At 40.2% G+C, this 20,077-nt stretch overlaps 1 protein-coding gene across 1 annotated transcript in view; it reads right to left on the minus strand.

The window, feature by feature from the left end:
* Positions 1-4,751: 4,751 nt before the first annotated feature.
* The window catches only part of GREB1L (GREB1 like retinoic acid receptor coactivator), a 229,932-nt gene continuing 214,606 nt past the window's right edge, over positions 4,752-20,077 (minus strand). Inside the window, exons 27-34 of the mRNA XM_069468527.1 lie at positions 19,415-19,576; positions 19,099-19,306; positions 13,903-14,068; positions 12,658-12,885; positions 11,565-11,706; positions 10,385-10,585; positions 7,893-8,031; positions 4,752-6,810 (exon numbers count right to left, since the gene is read on the minus strand). Coding sequence (XP_069324628.1) covers positions 6,647-6,810; positions 7,893-8,031; positions 10,385-10,585; positions 11,565-11,706; positions 12,658-12,885; positions 13,903-14,068; positions 19,099-19,306; positions 19,415-19,576 — 1,410 coding nt within the window. The 3' untranslated portion in view covers positions 4,752-6,646. The remainder of the gene's footprint in view (positions 6,811-7,892; positions 8,032-10,384; positions 10,586-11,564; positions 11,707-12,657; positions 12,886-13,902; positions 14,069-19,098; positions 19,307-19,414; positions 19,577-20,077) is intronic.

The raw sequence follows: 20,077 nt of genomic DNA on the forward strand, positions 1-20,077 counted from the left end.
CATTTTCATAAAATTGGAAACAATGCAGTAATAGCTTATTATTGTTTTGTTTTTTAAAGAAGATATTTTATTATCTTTTACAGAAATTTATGATTGATGTATTTTATCTATAGTTATTTAGACATGTTTACATGCAGCAGATAATTGTTCATAGTGGACTGAAAACTAATGCAAGGACTATGGTCTCAGTGATAAGTATATTTTGAAGTTCTTAATACGGAAATATACCAGTGTAGCTTGGTACTGTATTTTTTATATTGATCTGCTGATACCAGTTATAGGTTTAAAGACTGTATTTTCACAGAGTGGAAGCCAATGTTTTTGAGTTATTATCCAAGGAGGGTGCAATATTATGGGTTTAGGAATTTGAAGCTAATTTTTAAAAGGCCTGAAGTATGCTTTGAAGAAACACATACAGAAAAGGAAAGCTCCAAATGAGCAGGAAAAATTGGAATATTGAGATTTTCCATTTTTTTTTCTTCTTATCTTTAATGACAGGAAGAAGTGGAGAATTGAGGCTTTCCCTCTTGGAAAGCTTGACTAGAATTAGGAAGAGTACCCTCTAAGTTCATTATTCTTTCATTCTGGTTTCACTTTTTTTAATAAATGGCAACTTGGCACACGTGGGCTGTTAACACATCTCAGAGAGGTTCATAAAAACCTATGGAATAGTTGCAAACTGAATATGGATGACTTGGTATCTGCTTTGTTATTCCTCAGAAATACTGCACTGAGTATATGCCCTCATTACTGGACTTCATTTTGATACTTGTCTATCCTTCATAGTGCCCTCTACTTTTAAAGGGTTTATATGTTGAAAAACTGCTGTGGCCTTTTATGACCTGTATATAATGTAGAATAAAATAATAAAATACTTGATAGCTTTTCTAAGTGACAGATGTACTAAGATCATGGTGTGTTGTCATTTGTGCTTTTTCAGGGAGTTTCTTTGGTTTGATACCTTGAAATATTAAACCACTGGCTTCCTAAAGGTAGTTTTCACCAGTTTGCCACAGGATCATTAGGTCAGCAGTGAATCAGCTGAACTTTTATTTCCAGAAGATTATTTTAGTAACATGGTACTCTTCTGATCTTTCAAAGAAATAAAGGGCCATAGCCCAAGAATAAAGTGCCACTATGGTTCAACTTAAGATTAGTTTTATAAGCTGAATGATCATTTTTATCACTGAAAACTGGCTAAAATTTAGGGTCTTAACAGTTAGGTATACATTTTATTCCCCTATAGATTTGTGCTTTTTAAATATATAGGGTTGTTTAAGATTCTATACTATTTATATGGGTAGAATGGTAAGGCAGTGTAAATATTTCCTCTGACCCACCGTGATGGTTTGGCTTTTGACACTATCATTTCCCTTTGGATTTGAGACTGTTCTAGTTACCCCTGGCCTGACAGGTACTATGGTTTTTTAAAAAACAGAATGAAATTTTGGGGTATAGTATAGACTCTCTAGTCACTGTTAACCTCATAATATAGGTCTAGTTTTCGTAGAAGCCATTAGTATACTACTTTGACTACTTTTGACTTGGTTCCAAGGAGACCTGGGGGTAGAGAGGCTATACTGATTGGACTAAATGTTACCATTACTGGGAAAACAGTTTATTTTCATGTTTATGTTGAAGATATGGTCTTTCAAATAAATGTTACAGTTTATGTATTTCTCTAAGAATAGTATTAGTGATACCTAACATTTGCATGTTTGCTATGTGTTAGACCCTGTGCTTAATGCTACATTATTTTATGCAATCATCATGACAACCCTAGGAGGTAGGGTTTATACATAAGTGAGAAATCTGGAACTTAGAAGATAATTAAGAGCAGTTCGTGTGAAAAATGTTGAAACACTGAACTATAGCTATGATGTGGGGATGAAGACAGAGAGACAGATACACATTGAAAAGATATAATTGAAGAATTGATAAGAGTTTATAACTGACCAGAAAAAGAGCATGGCAAAGAATCTAGGGTAAGTGGAAATTTTGGTTTGGGTAATTGAGTAGATGGATTGATTGAGATGGGAATACAGGTTAATTAGCTTGGGAGGATTGGATGGGGGAGGATGAGCTCAGCTTTGGTCCAGATTTTAAGGTGGTTGTAGAGTGTCCAAATGGAGATGTCTATCTAGTATATATTTGGACAGGTAGATCTGGAGTTGGAGACAGGTTTGGACTGAATGAATAAATTTATGATTTAGTTATTTGAAGGTTTAAAAGATATCACCCTGGGGTCTGTGAACTGAGAAGGTAGGAGAGATTGTGAGGAATACCATCATTTAAGAGTCTCAAAAAAGAGAACCTGGGAAGGCAGGAGCAAGGTAAAAGAGCCAGAAGAGAGTGGTAGAAATCAAGGGAAGAATTTGAAGAATCAAAGGATGGTCAATGCTATCATACCACAGTTGAAGACTGAAGACAGTCCAAGTGACGTTAAAAAAAGAGCAGTCTCTGTGGAGTGGTGGAGGCAGCAACGGACACAGTGAGTATACACTAATGGTCACAGACGTCAAAAGACGGTGATTCTGTAATTGCTGATTATATAAAGGTGCCTATGAATTTTTTGTTGGTAGCCCTCAGATAGTTGTTGGTCCTTTATAAAAATGTCTAGCATATAGACATTATAGGAGCCACAAATATGGGCAGATTTTATAGGTGATGCCCTTATCTGCTTGGATGCATAAGAGTTTTATTTGGCAAGAATTATGCACAGCAATATTTTACTAATTCATAATATGCAAGAGTGAACTTGGTGTCTCTACTAAAAGCATGACTGTTGTTAAGGACAGTCAGTGAGTATAGCAGACCTGCGGTGATATTTTAATTGTTCTTGCTTGCTTTGCACGGCTGCCCAGCTAGGGAGTCTAATCCCTCTGGACAGGAACACAGCTGTATGCCTGCCCATCCCCATCTCACCTAGGGTTAAGATTACTGAGTTGATTCCTGGGGTAGTGACTACAGACATACATCTTTATCTTTTTCATGGCTCCTGAGCTTTTTGGCAGAGAAAGAGAGAGGTTCATGTCTTATGGTAGCCACCCCCACCCTCCTAGTAAAAATACATCGTGTGAAGTGGTCAGAAAACAACTTACTGGTGTTGCTTTTTTTTTTTTTTTTCCTTACATCATCTGTGTCATAGTAACTGACTTAGATGCTTTAGCTCAGTACTTCACATTTGAGAGCCCAGGGAATTTATTATTGAATGACTTTTTCTTTGGCCTGAGAGGCCATTCCTGAAGGCATCTTTGGTGATGGTTTTTTCAGTGAAGCTAAGGTTTCAATGTTATAGCAATAGTCTCCTAGACACCAAGGAAGCTTAAGGGGCAGTTTGTATGTCTATAGAGAAGCCTGATGAATGTTTGTTCCCTGGATATTGTTCCAGGTCTAGGTAGTTAAAGTGCAGCAGAAAATTAAGTCTTTTCAAGGCACTTGCTTTGGAATACATAGTGGAACACTGGCAAGCTCTGCTTTTCCCTGAAATCTGTCATGTTATCATACTTACAAATACTGCCTCTCCTGAGGTTAACGGTGAGGGGCTTTTGGCCTAGAAGAGGTGTTTTCATGGGTTCTATGTCAAATTCTGTTATTTTACTACTCTTTACATAATAGAGTTGAAAGCCATTTTGAGGGGCCAACAAAGTTATTTCTTTTCAAAAGATAGTAACATTTAGGTAGAATTTGGAAATAAATTAGAGATAACAGTAACACCTTATCTCATACTACACAGTTCTAGCAACCCTAAGGTCTGTTTCTGAGGAAGACATCAAAGTGCGTATCATTGCTATCAGTAAAATAAAAGATGGTAGATGTACTATGAATATTTGTAACATCTCTTGTAAATCTGTTGCCTATAATTATATAGAGATCTTCAAATGGGCATGATCTATCAATATTTTGTGTATCTCTGCTTTGTAAAAGCTACAGATTTTCATTCAGCAAGTATTTAGCACTTTTTCTTGCACTGTTATGCCAGAATATTAGAATCTTAGAGTCATCCAACCATAATATGGGGACTTCCAACCTTTCTTGGACATTGCCACAGTCAGGGAACTTGTTCCATTTTTTTAACATACTGAAAAATTGGTTTAAAGAAGGAGAAAAACTTTTTGGAGGGGGGTGGGAGAGAATTTTAATACATTCATCAGATTAAATGAAAGGACAAGAACATACAGTAAACACAACTTAAGACAATTTAGAATCATAACCAAAATGTGAGGTAGACTGACTAGTGAAATTCACCAAATTTTGGTTGAGAAAAATTTTACAGTAATAGAGTAACACAGGTGCCCCCTTTTCTAAAAATCACAAAAAGCAATTGCATAAATTACAGCCAAAAAAATTGACTACAACAATTCTAATTTTTAGTTTACATTCAGTATTAACCTGTGTGAACTGTCATATATGCTGAGGTTCAGCAGGTCTATAGGTGAGTTACTGTGTGGGCCTAGCAAATCCGTTTACCCCACATCAGTGTTCTAAGGGATAGCAAAGCTTAAAGCTGAACACACCAAGATACATATTAACAAATCATGGTGTCCTGTGCTTGTGCAATTTTATCCTTAAAGAAGGACCTAACATTCTGTAAAGAATTCTGATGATTTTAAAAGCTCCAAACCATAGTAAGATAGGCTTTGAAAAGAATAGGCAGGTCAGTTTCTCCATCATTGGGGGTGATGGTCTTTCGGCTTTATTCTGGCATTTTTCCTTCAAAGACTTAAATAGTATTTAAGAGCTCAAAATCATTTGAATTTTCAGAGTGCAGCCCTAACTAACATGGAGTACCTGCATCTGATGTAACTACTTTAAAAAAACATTCTTTAAAGCATGAAGTCATAAAGCCAGAAGAAACCCTGAGAGGCCAACTGTCCCAGGTACAATTGTTTTAGAATTATTTCAAGTATTTTGTCTGCCCTATATAGTAAATGGTATTGGAATATTGCACAAACAGTGGGTTTCTTGATACTGTCTGCATTAGGCCCTTTCAGCAAAACAGGAACACGTGAAATACATTCATATCTAAACCGAACTCCTTCAAAACATACCTCTTTGCCAAAAATTCTGCTGTACTAAAATTAAGGAGTATTTTTAAAGCATATATAAGGCAGGTCCTCTTTGAAGGACAATTAAAAATGGGGTTAAAAGGAATTGTTCATTTCAAAATACATTTAAAGCATCATAAGTAGCTATATTAAAAACAAGAGATCTGCAAACCATTTCAGTCTAATACATTCCATCATTTCACTAGCTGTAAACTCCTTGTTATCACAAGATAATAAAGCTGGTCAGTTAACACTATTTGTTCTAAGTAAATGCAGGCTTAGTAGACCCCTCAGTAGTTTCAGGTCCCAAACAAGATCGATTCAAGTAAAAACGGCCATTTCAAGTGGGGTTAGAGTGGCATATATGGGCTAATGAAAAAAATCTAAAGAGACTGTTCAGTGATGAGAATTGGAGTAATTTAAGAGTAAACTTCGCGTACACTTAGTTTGTTCTAGAACATTTTCTAAAAATGTTTTTGATTAAAATAATTGGTGAGAAATCTGTAGAAGTTTATAGAATTTTCCTTACTCCTCACAGAAGAAGTCACTGGTAAGATTAAGTAAAACATTTCTCTCTTTCTATGGCTCTATTTCCCATTTCAGCAATTTGTTTTGTTGTCAGTGTAGGGTGGCTAATGTTCAGTGTGTCTTTTAAAGGCAGCTTTGCTTGAGTCCCTGAAAGGAAACGAACTAGTTCCATCCACAATAGAACCTCAGCCTGACATTTAGGTTTGCTGTTCCAGCCAAACGGGGCGGGTGCAGGTTATAACTGCCTTTTTAATTGGCTCAACTACTTTATCAGTTCTTGCACAGGATTAATCACTGTTCCATATTCTCATGGACATGATGTGCTTAAAGACTGGAAACCTTTTTGAAGAATGGGAAAAGCAAAGGAATTAAGCTAGGAGAAACTGCATAAATGCACACAATGCCTGCCCTGCATTTACTGATGTTTGTTCAGTTTAAATAGTAAACTTTTAACTCCTGTGGAAATTTTGCCAAAAGTTTCAATACATAGAAGATTATAAATCTTAAACTAACACTGCACAGAGAAAGACAAAGCTACTTCTTTTTTAAATACCAATATCTTCTACATTCTATCATTTCAGACCCCTGAGTAATACTGTACCAAAGTACAGATCTGAAGAGAAACTGAGGGTTCAGGCCTCAAATGTTAATCTTCAATTAATTCCACACCAATGGTGTGAGTCTCATGTAACGCATTCAGACTAGCTAATGCTGAAAGTCGGTTTCCTCCTAACATGGTGTAGTAGACAAAACAATGCAAACTCCATGTTCATTCTCCAAAGTATATACATATCTTCCTTAGGATCCCATGGGCAGACCTATCTTAAGTAATTGCATAACTGCCTAGGGTGGAGTTTACCTGAACTTAAGGTCCTGTAATTGGAACTGAAGGAAAGTGATGTCCCCAAAGACCTGGGTCAGATTCGGGGAGTTCTTTGGAGAATAGACAAATATGTTGCACTTCGCTCCACAGTGATTGTACTTTAAAGGAAAAAAAAAAAATCCCAAAAAATTGTTTCTGTCCCACCCCAGCTAGGCATCCCCTTGCTATTTTTGGTCCTGTCAAAAGCTCATACATGGCGTCCAGTAAGAAAGTAGAGAGGCTTGTCATCACTGCTGTTAGCAGTTTGAAACTCATCCCGGAGGCGGAACTGCCATTCATCCTCTAGCTCTAAGCGGACAATTGTTTGGCGTAAGGAGCTTCTGTCTTGGCAGATGACACACAGGGTAGCACCTTCAGGAAAAAAGGCAGAAATGTGTCTTAGGCTCAGGGATTGAATTTATAAAGAACCTTACCACTTCTCTGATTATGTTTCCTAAGCTAACACATTTGAGAACCAACATGTAGGTAAGTAACCTATCAATTGTTCCTTTTAGTTTTATTATTTGTTTTCAAAAAAGTAGTTTTACAAATGCAGTAGTTTAAAAGACTGTAAAGTGAGAAATCTCTCAACCGTGGTCCCCCTTCCTTGTGACAACCAATGTTGTTTCTCATGTTCCTCTAGATTGGGGTTTTTCAACTCAGCACTACTGGACTGGGTAATTCTTTGTTTGGGGGAGGGGGATTTCTGTCTTGTAGGATGTTTAGCAGCATCCCCCAGTGTGACAACCAGAAATGTCTCGAGCGGGGGAGGGGGGGAATTGCCTCCCCCATCCCCATGAGAAACCACTACTCCAGAAGTACTTTATACAAATAAATGCACAGTTCCCTCCTGTTCTCATGCCAAACACAATGTTCTGAACCTCACTGTTTTCACTGACCTCAAAGGTCATCTTGTCAAGATTATGATGTTTACTTTGTAGTTTGTTCTTAGGCCAGTCTAACTCTTTCTATGGTTTGTACCCATTGAATCAACTATAGTTTCTGTATCAGAATCATAACTAAGGGATTTATATCTGGGGATGTAATTAAACAAATTTGTTGCAGTTGATTCCTGACCCAGCAATGTTATATTGAAATTACTATAGAATGTGTATAGTTATATACATAGACTTATTAACCTGATTTCTACTAAAACTCAGTTAGATGAGAAGTACTGTGTGTTCTTGCATTACATCATTCCTTTCTAAATTAATACTGGCAAAAATCTAATATGGTCACAAACTTGGCTGTTTATCTGCATTAGTCTTAGTCAATAACTTAATTCCCCCTCCCCCGTTTAAGGAAATCAGTGGCCCTGGTTTACAAGCAAGATACTGAAATTATTGGCAAAAATCAGTGTTAAAAAGTGTTTCTTTAAAATATGTCTTTCACCTCTTCATTTTATCCAGTGGGAACCAATAGCATTTATAATCAGGATACTAAATTCGATTTACCTTTTAGAAACTTAAATTTCTTAAGAAGATCAGCACCTACAAAAGAGTCACAGAGGTACAAGAGGAGTCCACTGAAAAACACCCCTTCACAATTGACATTATTGGAGTGGGGTCTGGAGCTGACGTAGCATATGGCCACCTGAAATCATCAAGCAGAAAGAGCGTGGGCATTCCAAGAGCAAGCGAAACGTCTGCAGTTTAAGTTGAATCTTTATCTACTTCAGGCTAAGGTAAAGGAGATGAGTTTTTTCCAGTGTTAACTTAAATGGGTAGGTTAAGCTTTGTACCTTTTTTATTTAGTGTGTCAAGTTTTAACCTGTTTAAAAAGCTTCTCATTTATTTCTCATAATAAAGGACTGTTATGAGAGAAGTTAGTAGTAAGAAACAAAACAAGCCCCTCCATCTAAGAGTCTTTATAAAATTAAAAAATTAGGGCCAGGTGTGGTGGCTCACACCTGTAATCCTAGCACTCTGGGAGGCTAAGGTGGGAGAATCTCTAGAGCTCAGGTGTTCAAGACCAGCCGAGCAGGAGTGAGACCCTGTCCCTACTGAAAATACAAAAAAAAATAGCCAGATGTGCTGCTGTGCAGCTATAGTCCCAGCTACTCCGGAGGCTGAGGCAGGAGGATCACTTGAGCCCAAGAGTTGGAGGTTCCTGTGAGCAAGGCTGATGTCACAGCACTAGCCCAGGTGACAGAGCAAGACTCTGTCTCAAAAAATAAAGAAAGATGGTGGCTCACGCCTGTAATCCTAGCTCTCTGGGAGGCCGAGGCGGGTGGATTGCTCAAGGTCAGGAGTTCGAGACCAGCCTGAGCAAGAGTGAGACCCCGTCTCTACTAAAAATAGAAAGAAATTATATGGACAACTAAAAATATATATAGAAAAAATTAGCCGGGCATGGTGGCGCATGCCTGTAGTCCTAGCTACTTGGGAGGCTGAGGCAGGAGGATCGCTTAAGCCCAGGAATTTGAGGTTGCTGTGAGCTAGGCTGACGCCACGGCACTCACTCTAGCCCGGGCAACAGAGCGAGACTCTGTCTCAAAAAAAAAAAAATAAAATAAAGAAAGAAAAAGAAAATTACCTTCCACAAAGGGCATACTTAGGAAAGATTAAATGTTTAGATTACCTTACTGATGAGAATAAATTTTTAATCAGCTTTTCATTTAAATTTACTTAAATTTTCAACTGATGCTTAAAACAGTTCATGAATTAAAATTTTTGCCTCTATCTGGCTTCCATGAACATAAGGTAACTTCACAAAAATTATGGGGAATTGAATAAGATAGTTAGGAGTTAGAAGAGTGGAATGGTTAAATGCATGGGCTAGTCTGCTTGGGTTCAAATACTGATTCCTCCATTTATTAGCCTTGTGAGAATGAACAGTCGCCTTCATCTTACTATACCTCAGTTTCCTCAACTGTGGAGATAGTACCTGTTTCACAGGACTGTTGGGTGAATTAAATAACGTATGTAAACCACTTAGTAAGTACTGGGTAAATGTTAGCTGCTATCAGTAGTAGTGAGATTGTGTTTTCTAATACGTAGGACCCTAAACTCTAGGGTAGAGGAATTGGGCTGTGGGGGTTGTAACTTAAATAGATACCATAGAAGGTTTTATTACATCTAATGATTTGTAAAGTTTCCTCTATCTCTAAAATTCTACCATCTGTGGCTCAATCCCCAGTGTAGATTATTGAAACATCATAAAAATGAGAATGTTTACACTGTTAAATTTTAAAAATTAGTTTCCAACACAGTTGGACTTGAGTGTTAAAAGAATGTGTGTAATAGATACGTGTGTTTTCTGTCAATACATACAAAGAAAAAGCCCAGAAGGAAATGTAGCATACCAAAATGTTATGTTCCTGTTACAGGTACTTTTATTTTTTTCTTTATACCTGTATTTAAAAAAATTCTTTACAAGGAGGATATATTACATTAATGACTAGAATAGAATAATCCTAAGGGAAAGCTTAGTGGCAGGAGCCTGGAGATGCAAATGGCAATTTTTGAAGAAACTTAACGTGCAAAGAACTTGAGAAAGAAGTCCAGGGGTGGAAGTGGAGAAACACCAGCCATAAAAGTCTCAGGTGGTATATATGTAATCACCTAAAACAGTGGCTGAGACACTGTGTGCCCTTGAAAAACTGACAATCTTGTGGAGAAAATCCACATAATTACAGTATAATCTGATAAATGTTAAGGCAGGTGGGAGTAAGCAACTACTTCTGCCCTAAGTCATCGAGGTGGGCTTCTCGGAGGAGCTAACATCTGAGCTAAGCTATGAGTGTTCACTGGCTGGTTTCGTAGAGATGAAATAGGTAGCAGGAGGGAGAGTTGCCATCACATCTTGTGTGAGCCTTTACGCGCGTGAATATGTCTCAGGCTTTTTTTGGTGTCTACTTAAGTTTTGAAAGGCTAAAATGGGAAAGAAATAGGTGGATGTGGGTAAGCAGAGTACTAACCACCACCACCACCACCACCCCTTTTACCTCCGGTCCAATGTTAAGGTAGCAGTCAATGGCCAGCACGGGACTCTTGAAGTTACGGATGGCTTTGGGGAAGAGTTTATATGAAGCGTGCTGAAGGAATTTCTCCAGGAGAAACTGTGCAGGGGCTGCCAGTAGCGTGTGTTCACTGTCAGGAGCACAGATGTACTGAAGGGGCAAGATGGGTGCTAAGCTCTCTGACACCTGAAATCAGAGCCGAGATGATCATGGAAAATGTGTCTGTCCCTGGATGAAACTGGCAAGGAAACAATGGATTATATCCTAACAGTCCCAAATAATAGTAGTAGCACAGTGACAGATGGTAGGTTCTTGGGTCCTGAAATTTTTTTTTTTTCTCTTGGGAATAATAGTACAATAGGATTTAACATAAGTTGCACACAGCAAGGGCAGTAGAAGGTGGAAAGTAGGCTCTTTTGAAAGTTAACTACATTTAACAAGTACACCATGAGATCCAATAGGCAGCCTTTTACAGTGGTGCTTCCACATGCTGCAAATTATTAGATACCAGTAAATCTCTTAGAAAAGAGTAGACCCTGGAATTCACTCTTCACAGGTTTTGATCTGTATTACTATCTGTAAAAAAAAAAAAAAAAAATTCTGGCAAAGGACCAGACTAGCATCTTGATTCACATTTCTCTTGTGTATCACATAAGGCAGCAGTCCCCAACCTTTTTGGCACCAGGGACCAGTTTCGTGGAAGACAATTTTTCCAGGACGGGGTGGGGGGAGATGGCGAGCAACGGGGAGCAGCTGTAAATACAGATGAAGCTTCGCTCTCTCGCTCGCCCACCACTCACCTCCTGCCGTGTGGGCTGGTTCCTAACAGGCCACGGACCGGTACTGGTCTGCAGCCTGGGGTTGGGGACGGCAGACATAAAGGATGTAAAAATGTAACATTTGTCATCTTGAAACTAAACCTTTGATGGAATTGTTAAGGCTTAAATCTAAAGTAATTTCATTGAATTGTCAAAACTTATGTTTTGGTGCTACATGAGTCCTCAGTAACAGAAATGAGACTGCAGATTTGACAGTAAGAACTCCTTTGTATTACTTCACTTTCCAATCAAGTGGAAAGTGCTTAATACTAGTAATCTAATAACAAAGATATTCATAAGATACCATTGTGCTTATTTTCAACTCAAATCAGGCTTGCAAAACTTACCATCATCTTTGGTTTAATGATAAAGTCCCTTTGCCCGCCAACCTGAATATGTTTCTTCATGAGACTGAAGTTATTAAAGCGGCAGATGAGCAGGCCACTACTGTTTGTTCTCAGGTTAAAGTCAACATCTTCACAGAAATACCTAAATCATAACCACAACAATAGGTTTCTTTGACTGCCTGTCACATCTCAACCATGAAATTATACATAGAGATATGTACGGCAGATGTTGGGAGAGATCCTAAAATAACCAACCTTGCTTTCATGGTGGAGCTCACCCTCATGACCCTGGCCTGTGAAAAACCTGATTTGGGCATTAAAGGAAGGAGGAAGTAAGGTGGTTTTTGTCCCAGATATGCCCCGGGATTTTAGATATCCCTGTGCAAAACCAGGACTGTATTCCTATTCTGTGTACTCGGGCAGAACAGCAGTGCAGAGGTGCTTCTAGTTCTAAAATTCCGGCTACAAACAGGATGAATTATCTGCCAAAGTTAAAACCCAGAAGTGAAAGCAGCAGCTATTCGGATAGCCACAGGGTCCGGGGCTGGCATAAGAGGGACTTTATGGTCCCTGCCTTTCTTCCTTGGTCCTCTCAGGTTTTTCAGGAACGTGGACATAATTTATTGAGGAGGTAAGACCAGGGCTAGCGTGCTTATCCCCGTCTGCTGCCTTTCCCTATGGGATCCAGATCTCTGTGTCTTACTAACACTTGGGGAAAATGATTTCCTTCTGAGGGCTAAGGGTGAATGAGGGTTTAGTCTTACATGGCTGTGGGTCCACACCCTGCCTTGTGTTGAGTCAGTAGTTTCTGTGCCTGTTTTAGTTCTTACTGAATAATCAGATGGCTAAGTGTGTTTTCTAAGCATTTCATATTGTAACAGCTACTATTAAGGGTCTAGGTCAGTTTGAAGGGTGATCAAAGGACACATTTTGGGACTTGTGATCCCCCCTTTCTCCTTGTCCATATAAAGAGTTTCTCAGCTTAATTAAAGTCACAGAGACAGAGGAATAAAAGCATTACAGAGGCTAGAGCCGGGCAGAAACAATCAGTAGATGCCAGGATTACTTACTTGTTCTGTGAGGCCTGACTTACCTGTTGAAATCATACTGCACATTCTGAGTCAAGTCTATGTTGAGGAGAATGAAATCATGCACGTGGCACCTAGAAAATGGGGCCTTTAGGCTCTGGCAAGTCAGCTTGCTGCTCCATTTCTGTATGCCCAAGAGTGCGTAGTGGACAATTTTTGGTGTGGCTTCAATATGCTGCAAGACACTCTTCAAGGACACATTCTTACTGGAAATGCCTGCTTCCATGGGCTGGCTATGAAATATGAAGTTAGTTTATATAAGATGTCAATAAATGTAATATTACTGAAGAGAGGATCATTTGTGAAGGGCCTACACTACTATACACGAGTAATAATGAATGTAATCAGCTGATTGACTTCGTATTAGCCTGGAATGGAAGAGGATGTCAAGCCCAGTTTTCACACTGCCTGTCACTGTTAAATAAGCTGCCCTTTGGGGGTGAGGTTTATCACTTTAGGGCAGAGAAAGAATTCCAGCCCATGTTTCAAAGTGAATGAGTGGAGAGTTACCAAAGAGAGGTAGCCATAGGTCAGAAGCATAGAAATATACTTCCCAGTTCTGGTAATTATGTATAATAAAGAAACATTTGAAAACTTGACTGGCTTTAAGTCCATAGTAGAAACAAGGACACAAAATCACAATAGTTTAGCTGGAAGGGGCATAGAGATTATCTGGCACAGTGCTTAAGTGGGGAGTACTACTGAATTTGAGGGGCTCTTTATTGCATAGTACTTTAAAATGTTTAGCATTCTCTGGTCTTCACAACCCCCCTGAGGACCACCCCCTAGCATTGTGACATCCCCAAATGCTCCCTAGGAGAGCAGCACTGCCCCAGGAAGAGAACCACTGATTTTAGCCCAGCCATAATTTTACAGGCGATGCACTTGAGATACAGAGAGGTAAAATGACTTTCCCTTTTCATACAGATAGTCAAGAAGCAGAGCTGGGACTACAGACCAGGGCTCCTGATTCAGACATCAACAGATAAATCAGTGTCTCAACAGACTTTTATAGGTAACCAACACCATGATGCCAAAATGGTCCAGGAATTTAATGACATAGTGAATGTCTACATGAAAAATTCTTAAGTCATCACAAAATGTGCTAGTGAGGGTAGACCTTGGTTGACCATTTTACTCTGGAAAGCTGTCTCTGTTTTACTTCCATGTGGAACTGCAGCCAAAAAAAGTATCATCTTCCCTATAGCATTGTGTCATACTCCCCCAGAACTGCTTGGAAGTATCACTACCTGGTCTGCTCCTGAATACTGTGAATGTTCCACAGGACACACGAGTCATCCATCACAACAATGAAAGGCCAGACACACTGGCGTTTAACTCCCAGCTCCTCCAGGCGGTTCCTCTCCAGTTCTAGGTTGTGATACGACAGCTCCTTAATGAGGAACCTGGCAGCACCTGGAAGGCAACATAACCACGTCTACACATTTTTCAGTCAGGCTTGGCTGAAGCCCAGCAGGCAGCTCACAGTCTCTCCACAGGTATGCCCGTTCACATGGCAACCGCTCAGGCGGGAGCCAGCCAAGTGTTCAGAGCAGTGGCTCTCAAACTAGTTTATGTAAGAGTGACTGGAGAATCACTTGAAAGTGTAGATTCCTGGAGCCCATCACCAGAGATGTACTTGAGTAGGTCTGGGGAAGCCTCAGAAACCAGAGATACCTTTGATGATGCAGATGATCTATGAACCACACTTTTGGAGTACTGCAAGAATCCAGTTTCCCCGGTTCGTCAGAGGATACCACGTATAGTAAACATTATTACTTTTAAGTGTGCACGCTCAGTCTTGGAAGCAGCTACTCACATGTCCTGCACTAGGGAGTTCACCACAGCTGCAGTGGGTGGGTATGCCACTTCCACTGATGGGTCCCCTGCTTTTAGGTACTTTTAGGAAATTGGCAACAGCATCTTCTCTGAAGAAGATTATGGGAACCAGCGCCCCTTCCGTTGATCTGCTTATTGCAAGAGGCAATATGGTGTAGTGAGAGAATAGACTGGAGCCAACCTGCCTGATTTTGAATCCTGATTCTACCATTTTCTTTTCTTTTTTTTTTTTTTTGAGACAGAGTCTCACTCTCTTGCCCAGGCTAGAGTGAGTGCCGTGGCGTCAGTCTAGCTCACAGCAACCTCAAACTCCTGGGCTTAAGCGATCCTACTGCCTCAGCCTCCCGAGTAGCTGGGACTACAGACATGTGCCACCATGCCCGGCTAATTTTTTTTTGTATATATATATTTTAGTTGTCCATATAATTTCTTTCTATTTTTAGTAGAGACGGGGTCTCACTCTTGCTCAGGCTGGTCTCGAACTCCTGAGCTCGAGCGATCCACCCGCCTCGGCCTCCCAGAGTGCTAGGATTACAGGCGTGAGCCACCGCGCCCGGCCCTGATTCTACCATTTTCTGACCATGTTACCTTGGACAGGTTTAACTCCATTGTGCCTTGCCTTCTCCACCGGTAAGGAGGAGACCATAATGTCTGTCTCATAGACTGTATGGTGTTCAGGATAGTGCCTCGCTCACGGTATGTACTCAGTGAGTGTCAGCAGTTATTAAGATGATGATCATCAGGAATTAGCCAGATTTTATGAGTGGCCACCCTAAAATGAAACAAAATGTAGATGATAATGAAATGAAGAGGCTCAAACTATTAAATCTGTGGAGGAACCCAAAGAAGTTTGAATGGATTGAGGGGTAAAACCAGGATATAGGAAAATCTATCTTCCGAGAACATGTGTGTAAGAGCTCACATTCTCAACAACATAATAAGGGCTGTATGTGAAAGCCCACAGCGAACATCATAGCCAGTGGTGAAAGACGGAAAGCTTTTCCTCTGAGATCAGGACCAAGACAAGGATGGCTGCTTTCACCACTTCTAATTAATATAATACTGGAAGTCTAGCCAGAGAAATTAATCAAGAAAAAGAAATGAAATAAAAGGCATCCAAATTGGAAAAAATAAAACCATCTCAGTTCCTAGACAACATACGTAGAAAACTCTAAAAAATTCCCACCCAAAAAAACCCTGGCAGAACTAATAAAGTTGCAGATGCAAAATCAACACCAAAAATCAGTTTCATTTCTATAGTCCAACACTGAGTAATCTAAAAAAGGAAATTAAGAAAACAGTTCCATTTACAGTAGCATCAAAAAGAATAAAATACTTAGGAGTAAACTTAACCAAGGAAGCAAAAGACTTGTATAGTGAAAAGTACAAAATAAATTAAAGACACTAGTAAACAGAAGGACACCCCACATTCATGGATTGGAAGATTTAACGTTGTTAGATGTCAGTACTACCTAAAGTGATCTGTAGATTTATTGCAGTCCCTATCAAAATCTGAAAGACTGTAGAAATAGAAAAATCCATCCTTAAATACACATGGAATCTCAGGGGATCCCAAGTGGCCAGTGCAATCTTGAAAAAGAAGCTAAAGTTGGAGGTCTCAAAACTTGATTTCAAAACTTACCACAAAGTGATAGTAATCAAAACAGTGTGGTAGTAGCATGAAGAGAGATATATAGAAAGCCCAGAAATAAATCCCCTCATATATGGTCAAGTCACTTTTGACAAGGGTGCCAAGGCCTTTCAATTGGGAGCAGAAGTTCTCTTCAATAAATGGTATTGGGAAACTGGATATCCACATGCAAAGCATGAGGTTGGACTGTTACCTTAGGCCATATAAAAATTAACTCAAAATGGATCATAAACCTAAAACCTAGAACTTTAAACATTTAGAAGAAAACATAGGGGAAGACTTCTTCATGACATTGAATTTGGCAATGATTTCCTGCATGTGATACCAAAAACAAAGGCAACAAAAGAAAAAATAGACAAACTAGATTTCATCAAATAAAGTGAAAAGGAAATCCATGGAATGGGAGGAAATATGTACAAATACCTGATAAGCGGTTAATATCCAGAGTATATACTCCCTTATAAGAACTTTTACAACTCAACAACAATAAAAACTGATTCAACTGAGAAATGAGCAAAGGACTTAGGAAACATTTCTCCAAAGATGATATGCAGATGGCTAAGAAGCATGTGAAAAGATGCTCAACATCATTAATCATTAGGGGAATGCAAATCAAAATCACAAATGAGATACCACCTCAAGGGAAAAAAGTGTTGGTGAGGATGTGGAGAAATTGGAACCCTTGTGCACTGCTGGTGGGAATGTAAAATGGTGTAGCCACTACGGAAAACAATATGGTCGGTGATTCTTCAAAAAAATAGAATTACCATATGATCCAGAAATTCCACTTCTGTGTATACACTCAAAGGAATTAGAAGGGTCTTAAAAACATGTTTGTACACCTGTGTTCATAGCAGCATTGTTCACAGTAGCCAAAAAGTAGAAGCAGCCCAAGTGTCTCCATCAACAGATGAAAGGATAAACAAAATGTAATATATACATACAATGGAATATTTACTTAGCATTTAAAAGGGAAGGTAATTTTGACACATGCTGCAACATGGATGAATCTTGAGGACATTATGCCAAGCCATCACAAAGGGACAAACACTGTATAATTCCACTTATATGAGACACTTAGAGAAAGTTAGAATCATGTTGCCAGAGGCTGAGGGGAGGGATTGGGAAGTTGTTTAACTGGTACAGAGTTTTAGTTCTGCAAGATAAAAAGAGTTTTGGGGATGTGTTTTACAACAGTGTGAATGTACTTAACATTTCTGAACTGTACACTTAGAAATGGTTAACATGGTAAGTTTTATGTGTTTTTACCCAAACTAAAAAACAATAGTTTAGGCTGGGTGCGGTGGCTCATGCTTATAATCCTAGCACTCTGGGAGGCCAAGGCAGGAGGATCACTTGAGGTCAGGAGTTCGAGACCGGCCTGAGCAAGAGCGAGACCCTGTCTCTACTAAAAATAGAAAGAAATGATCTGGACAGCGAAAAATATATATAGAAAAAATTAGCCGGGCATGGTGGCACATGCCTGTAATCCCTCCCAGCTACTTGGGAGGCTGAGGCAGAAAGATTGCTTGAACCCAGGAGTTTGAGGTTGCTGTGAGCTAGGCTGACGCCACGGCACTCTAGCCCGGGCAACAGAGCAAGACTGTCTCTCAAAAAAAGAAAAAAAAGTTTATATTTGTATTTATTTGGACATATGTTGGCCTTATCCCCAAATTATTGCAAAAATGGCAAAACTGGTACTATGCAGTTCAGCCAAACCTGGGATGAGGAAACTTTTTCTCCTAAGGTTCAGTTAGGTACAAAAGAGGGTTATATTCGTATAAAAAACACTTCAGTTACTTTGAGGATAGGTGGTTTGTGGGGGGGATGAAGGACAAGAAGTATATAAAAATCTTCATTCACTTGACTTTATATCAAAAGTGATAAATGTAGAAAGTAAAATTTTATTGAAAACAAAACTACTTTTGAAAATATTTTAGTCCCTTATTAAGGCTATTTGAAGCTGAAGAACATGAAAGGGAGCAGAAAAGGAACAAGAAGGGAAGAGGCCCATAAAGGCAGGAAGGAGATGAACGCACAGGGAGAGACAGAAGCTACATGGGCAAAGCAGGAGACCCTGGGGAGAAGAAACTTGGAGGTTCAAGAAAACTACTCAGGTCTCATCTGCCTTCCACTCTAGCTCTAAGCTGTGTGTTAATACTTCCCTTTAACATAGGAATTAGCAGCTCTTGATCCCAAATCCTTAATCCTTCTGCTACTCAGCACTGAGTTAGACGCCTCCAGAATCGGATGGGAAAAACTGTTTCAAACTATAGTACAAGAAGTGCCCAGAAGAGTACAGCTCTAAAACACTACGGGTTTAGGTGGAGGTTTCCTGTCTGAGTAAGGAAAACAAAAAGGTTCTAGTCGTCTCCAGTGCCTCCCCACAGCTCTGCCATACATTCAGCAACTGGGAGCCCCCTTTGAGAAATCAGCTCATTGCTCTTAAAACCCCGTGGGGAAAAGCAGGAAAGACTTCTTCCAGGCACTTTTGCTGTATCTTAGGCAGTAATGATGCTTACAGTTCCCTGGCTGTATAGCAGCCCTCTGGGAACTTGCCATGTGTCTTTAGGATGAATAACTCAGGGACCTCCCCGCCCACCCCATCTGGGTGAACCACTTACTCTCCTCTCCCTCCCTCCCTCCCTGGGACCATCTACTTTCTCACTGTTACATTCCTGCCCCACAGTGCTCAACCCAGGAACATCTGCAGCCTACAACCCCAAATCCGTCCCAGGGTGCTCCATGTATCATCTTCTGTACTAGTCCTCAGAAATGCCACAAAACTGCAGATAAGGGGGAAAAGAAAACTCATATTCAAAGAGGAGTCAAAAGACCTTTGGTTAGGAGGGCAGGACTCTCCAGAGGCAGGGGGACCTTTGAAAGTTTCATGCCAGAGGAATGGAACTCAGTTTGTCTTCTCAGACCGTCTCCCCATCCCAGGGGGGCCCCTTACCCACGCCTGCATTATTGAACATGCCGGGAAGCACCAGCATGATGTGGTTGGGCCAGTACTTGCGGTACAGCGGCATCTCATATTCTTTGACCACCAGAAGGTGAAGGTGGCTGATGCCCTCCATAGCGTGGAAAAGGTTTAGGAGTCCATGCTCATGGCGCCCACTGGAAGGAGTGAAAATAGGGCTCTTGACTGCATTCAAATTCTGCTGAAAGGATAAAAACAGACCAAAAAGGGAAATTAAGGCCCTTAGGTATAAGCGTAGAGACCTTGTTCTAGTGCCTGGCAGTCCTTGTGGCCCGATGCTTTCACCCACCTTGTCTGAAACCAGGGGCAGCCGCATACTCTCCAGGTGTTTGCCCTGCTTGCTGAAGACGAAATGACTCTCTTTGGATTTGGGAATGATGAAATAGAGCTGAACCTCTTCTCCCAGCATGGAGGAAGAGAATGTGAAGGCATGAAGGGTGGAGTCAGACATCTGCATTTGCAAAGAAGAAAGGGAGGCAATGTAAGCTCATGGTTTCTAAACTTCCACCCCGCTCCGTTAGGTTCTTAAGAGAGGCGAACTGACACGAACTTATAAATGCCACCAGACCTTCTGGCAACATTTAAAGTGTTGGGAAGGCAAACACTTCATTGTTTAGTAGCTGCCACTGACTTGAGAACCTGGCATCTTGCTTCTCCATGGGAGGAGAAGCACTCATCGCTTGGCACTGTCTTTGCATCCCTCATGCTCTTAGAGCCACAACTGCTCGGTCTTGCGCAGAGGTCAGATACACCTGTGGGATGTCCTGCTGTGTACGCGTTCCCAAAGGTCCCTGGTTATGGGGGGAAAACACCCCTGTGGGTCAGGTCAAATGAGTTGAGTATCAGCTCTCTAAATAGAATATAAGGACTGACATCATTAAAATGCCTCTGTGGCCCCATCTTCACAGTGGAAGCTGAAGAGGTTTGAACAGTCATTCTCAGAACTCTGGCT

Source organism: Eulemur rufifrons, chromosome 5 (genome assembly GCF_041146395.1).
Source record: "Eulemur rufifrons isolate Redbay chromosome 5, OSU_ERuf_1, whole genome shotgun sequence".
Classification (NCBI taxonomy): Eukaryota; Metazoa; Chordata; class Mammalia; order Primates; family Lemuridae; genus Eulemur; species Eulemur rufifrons.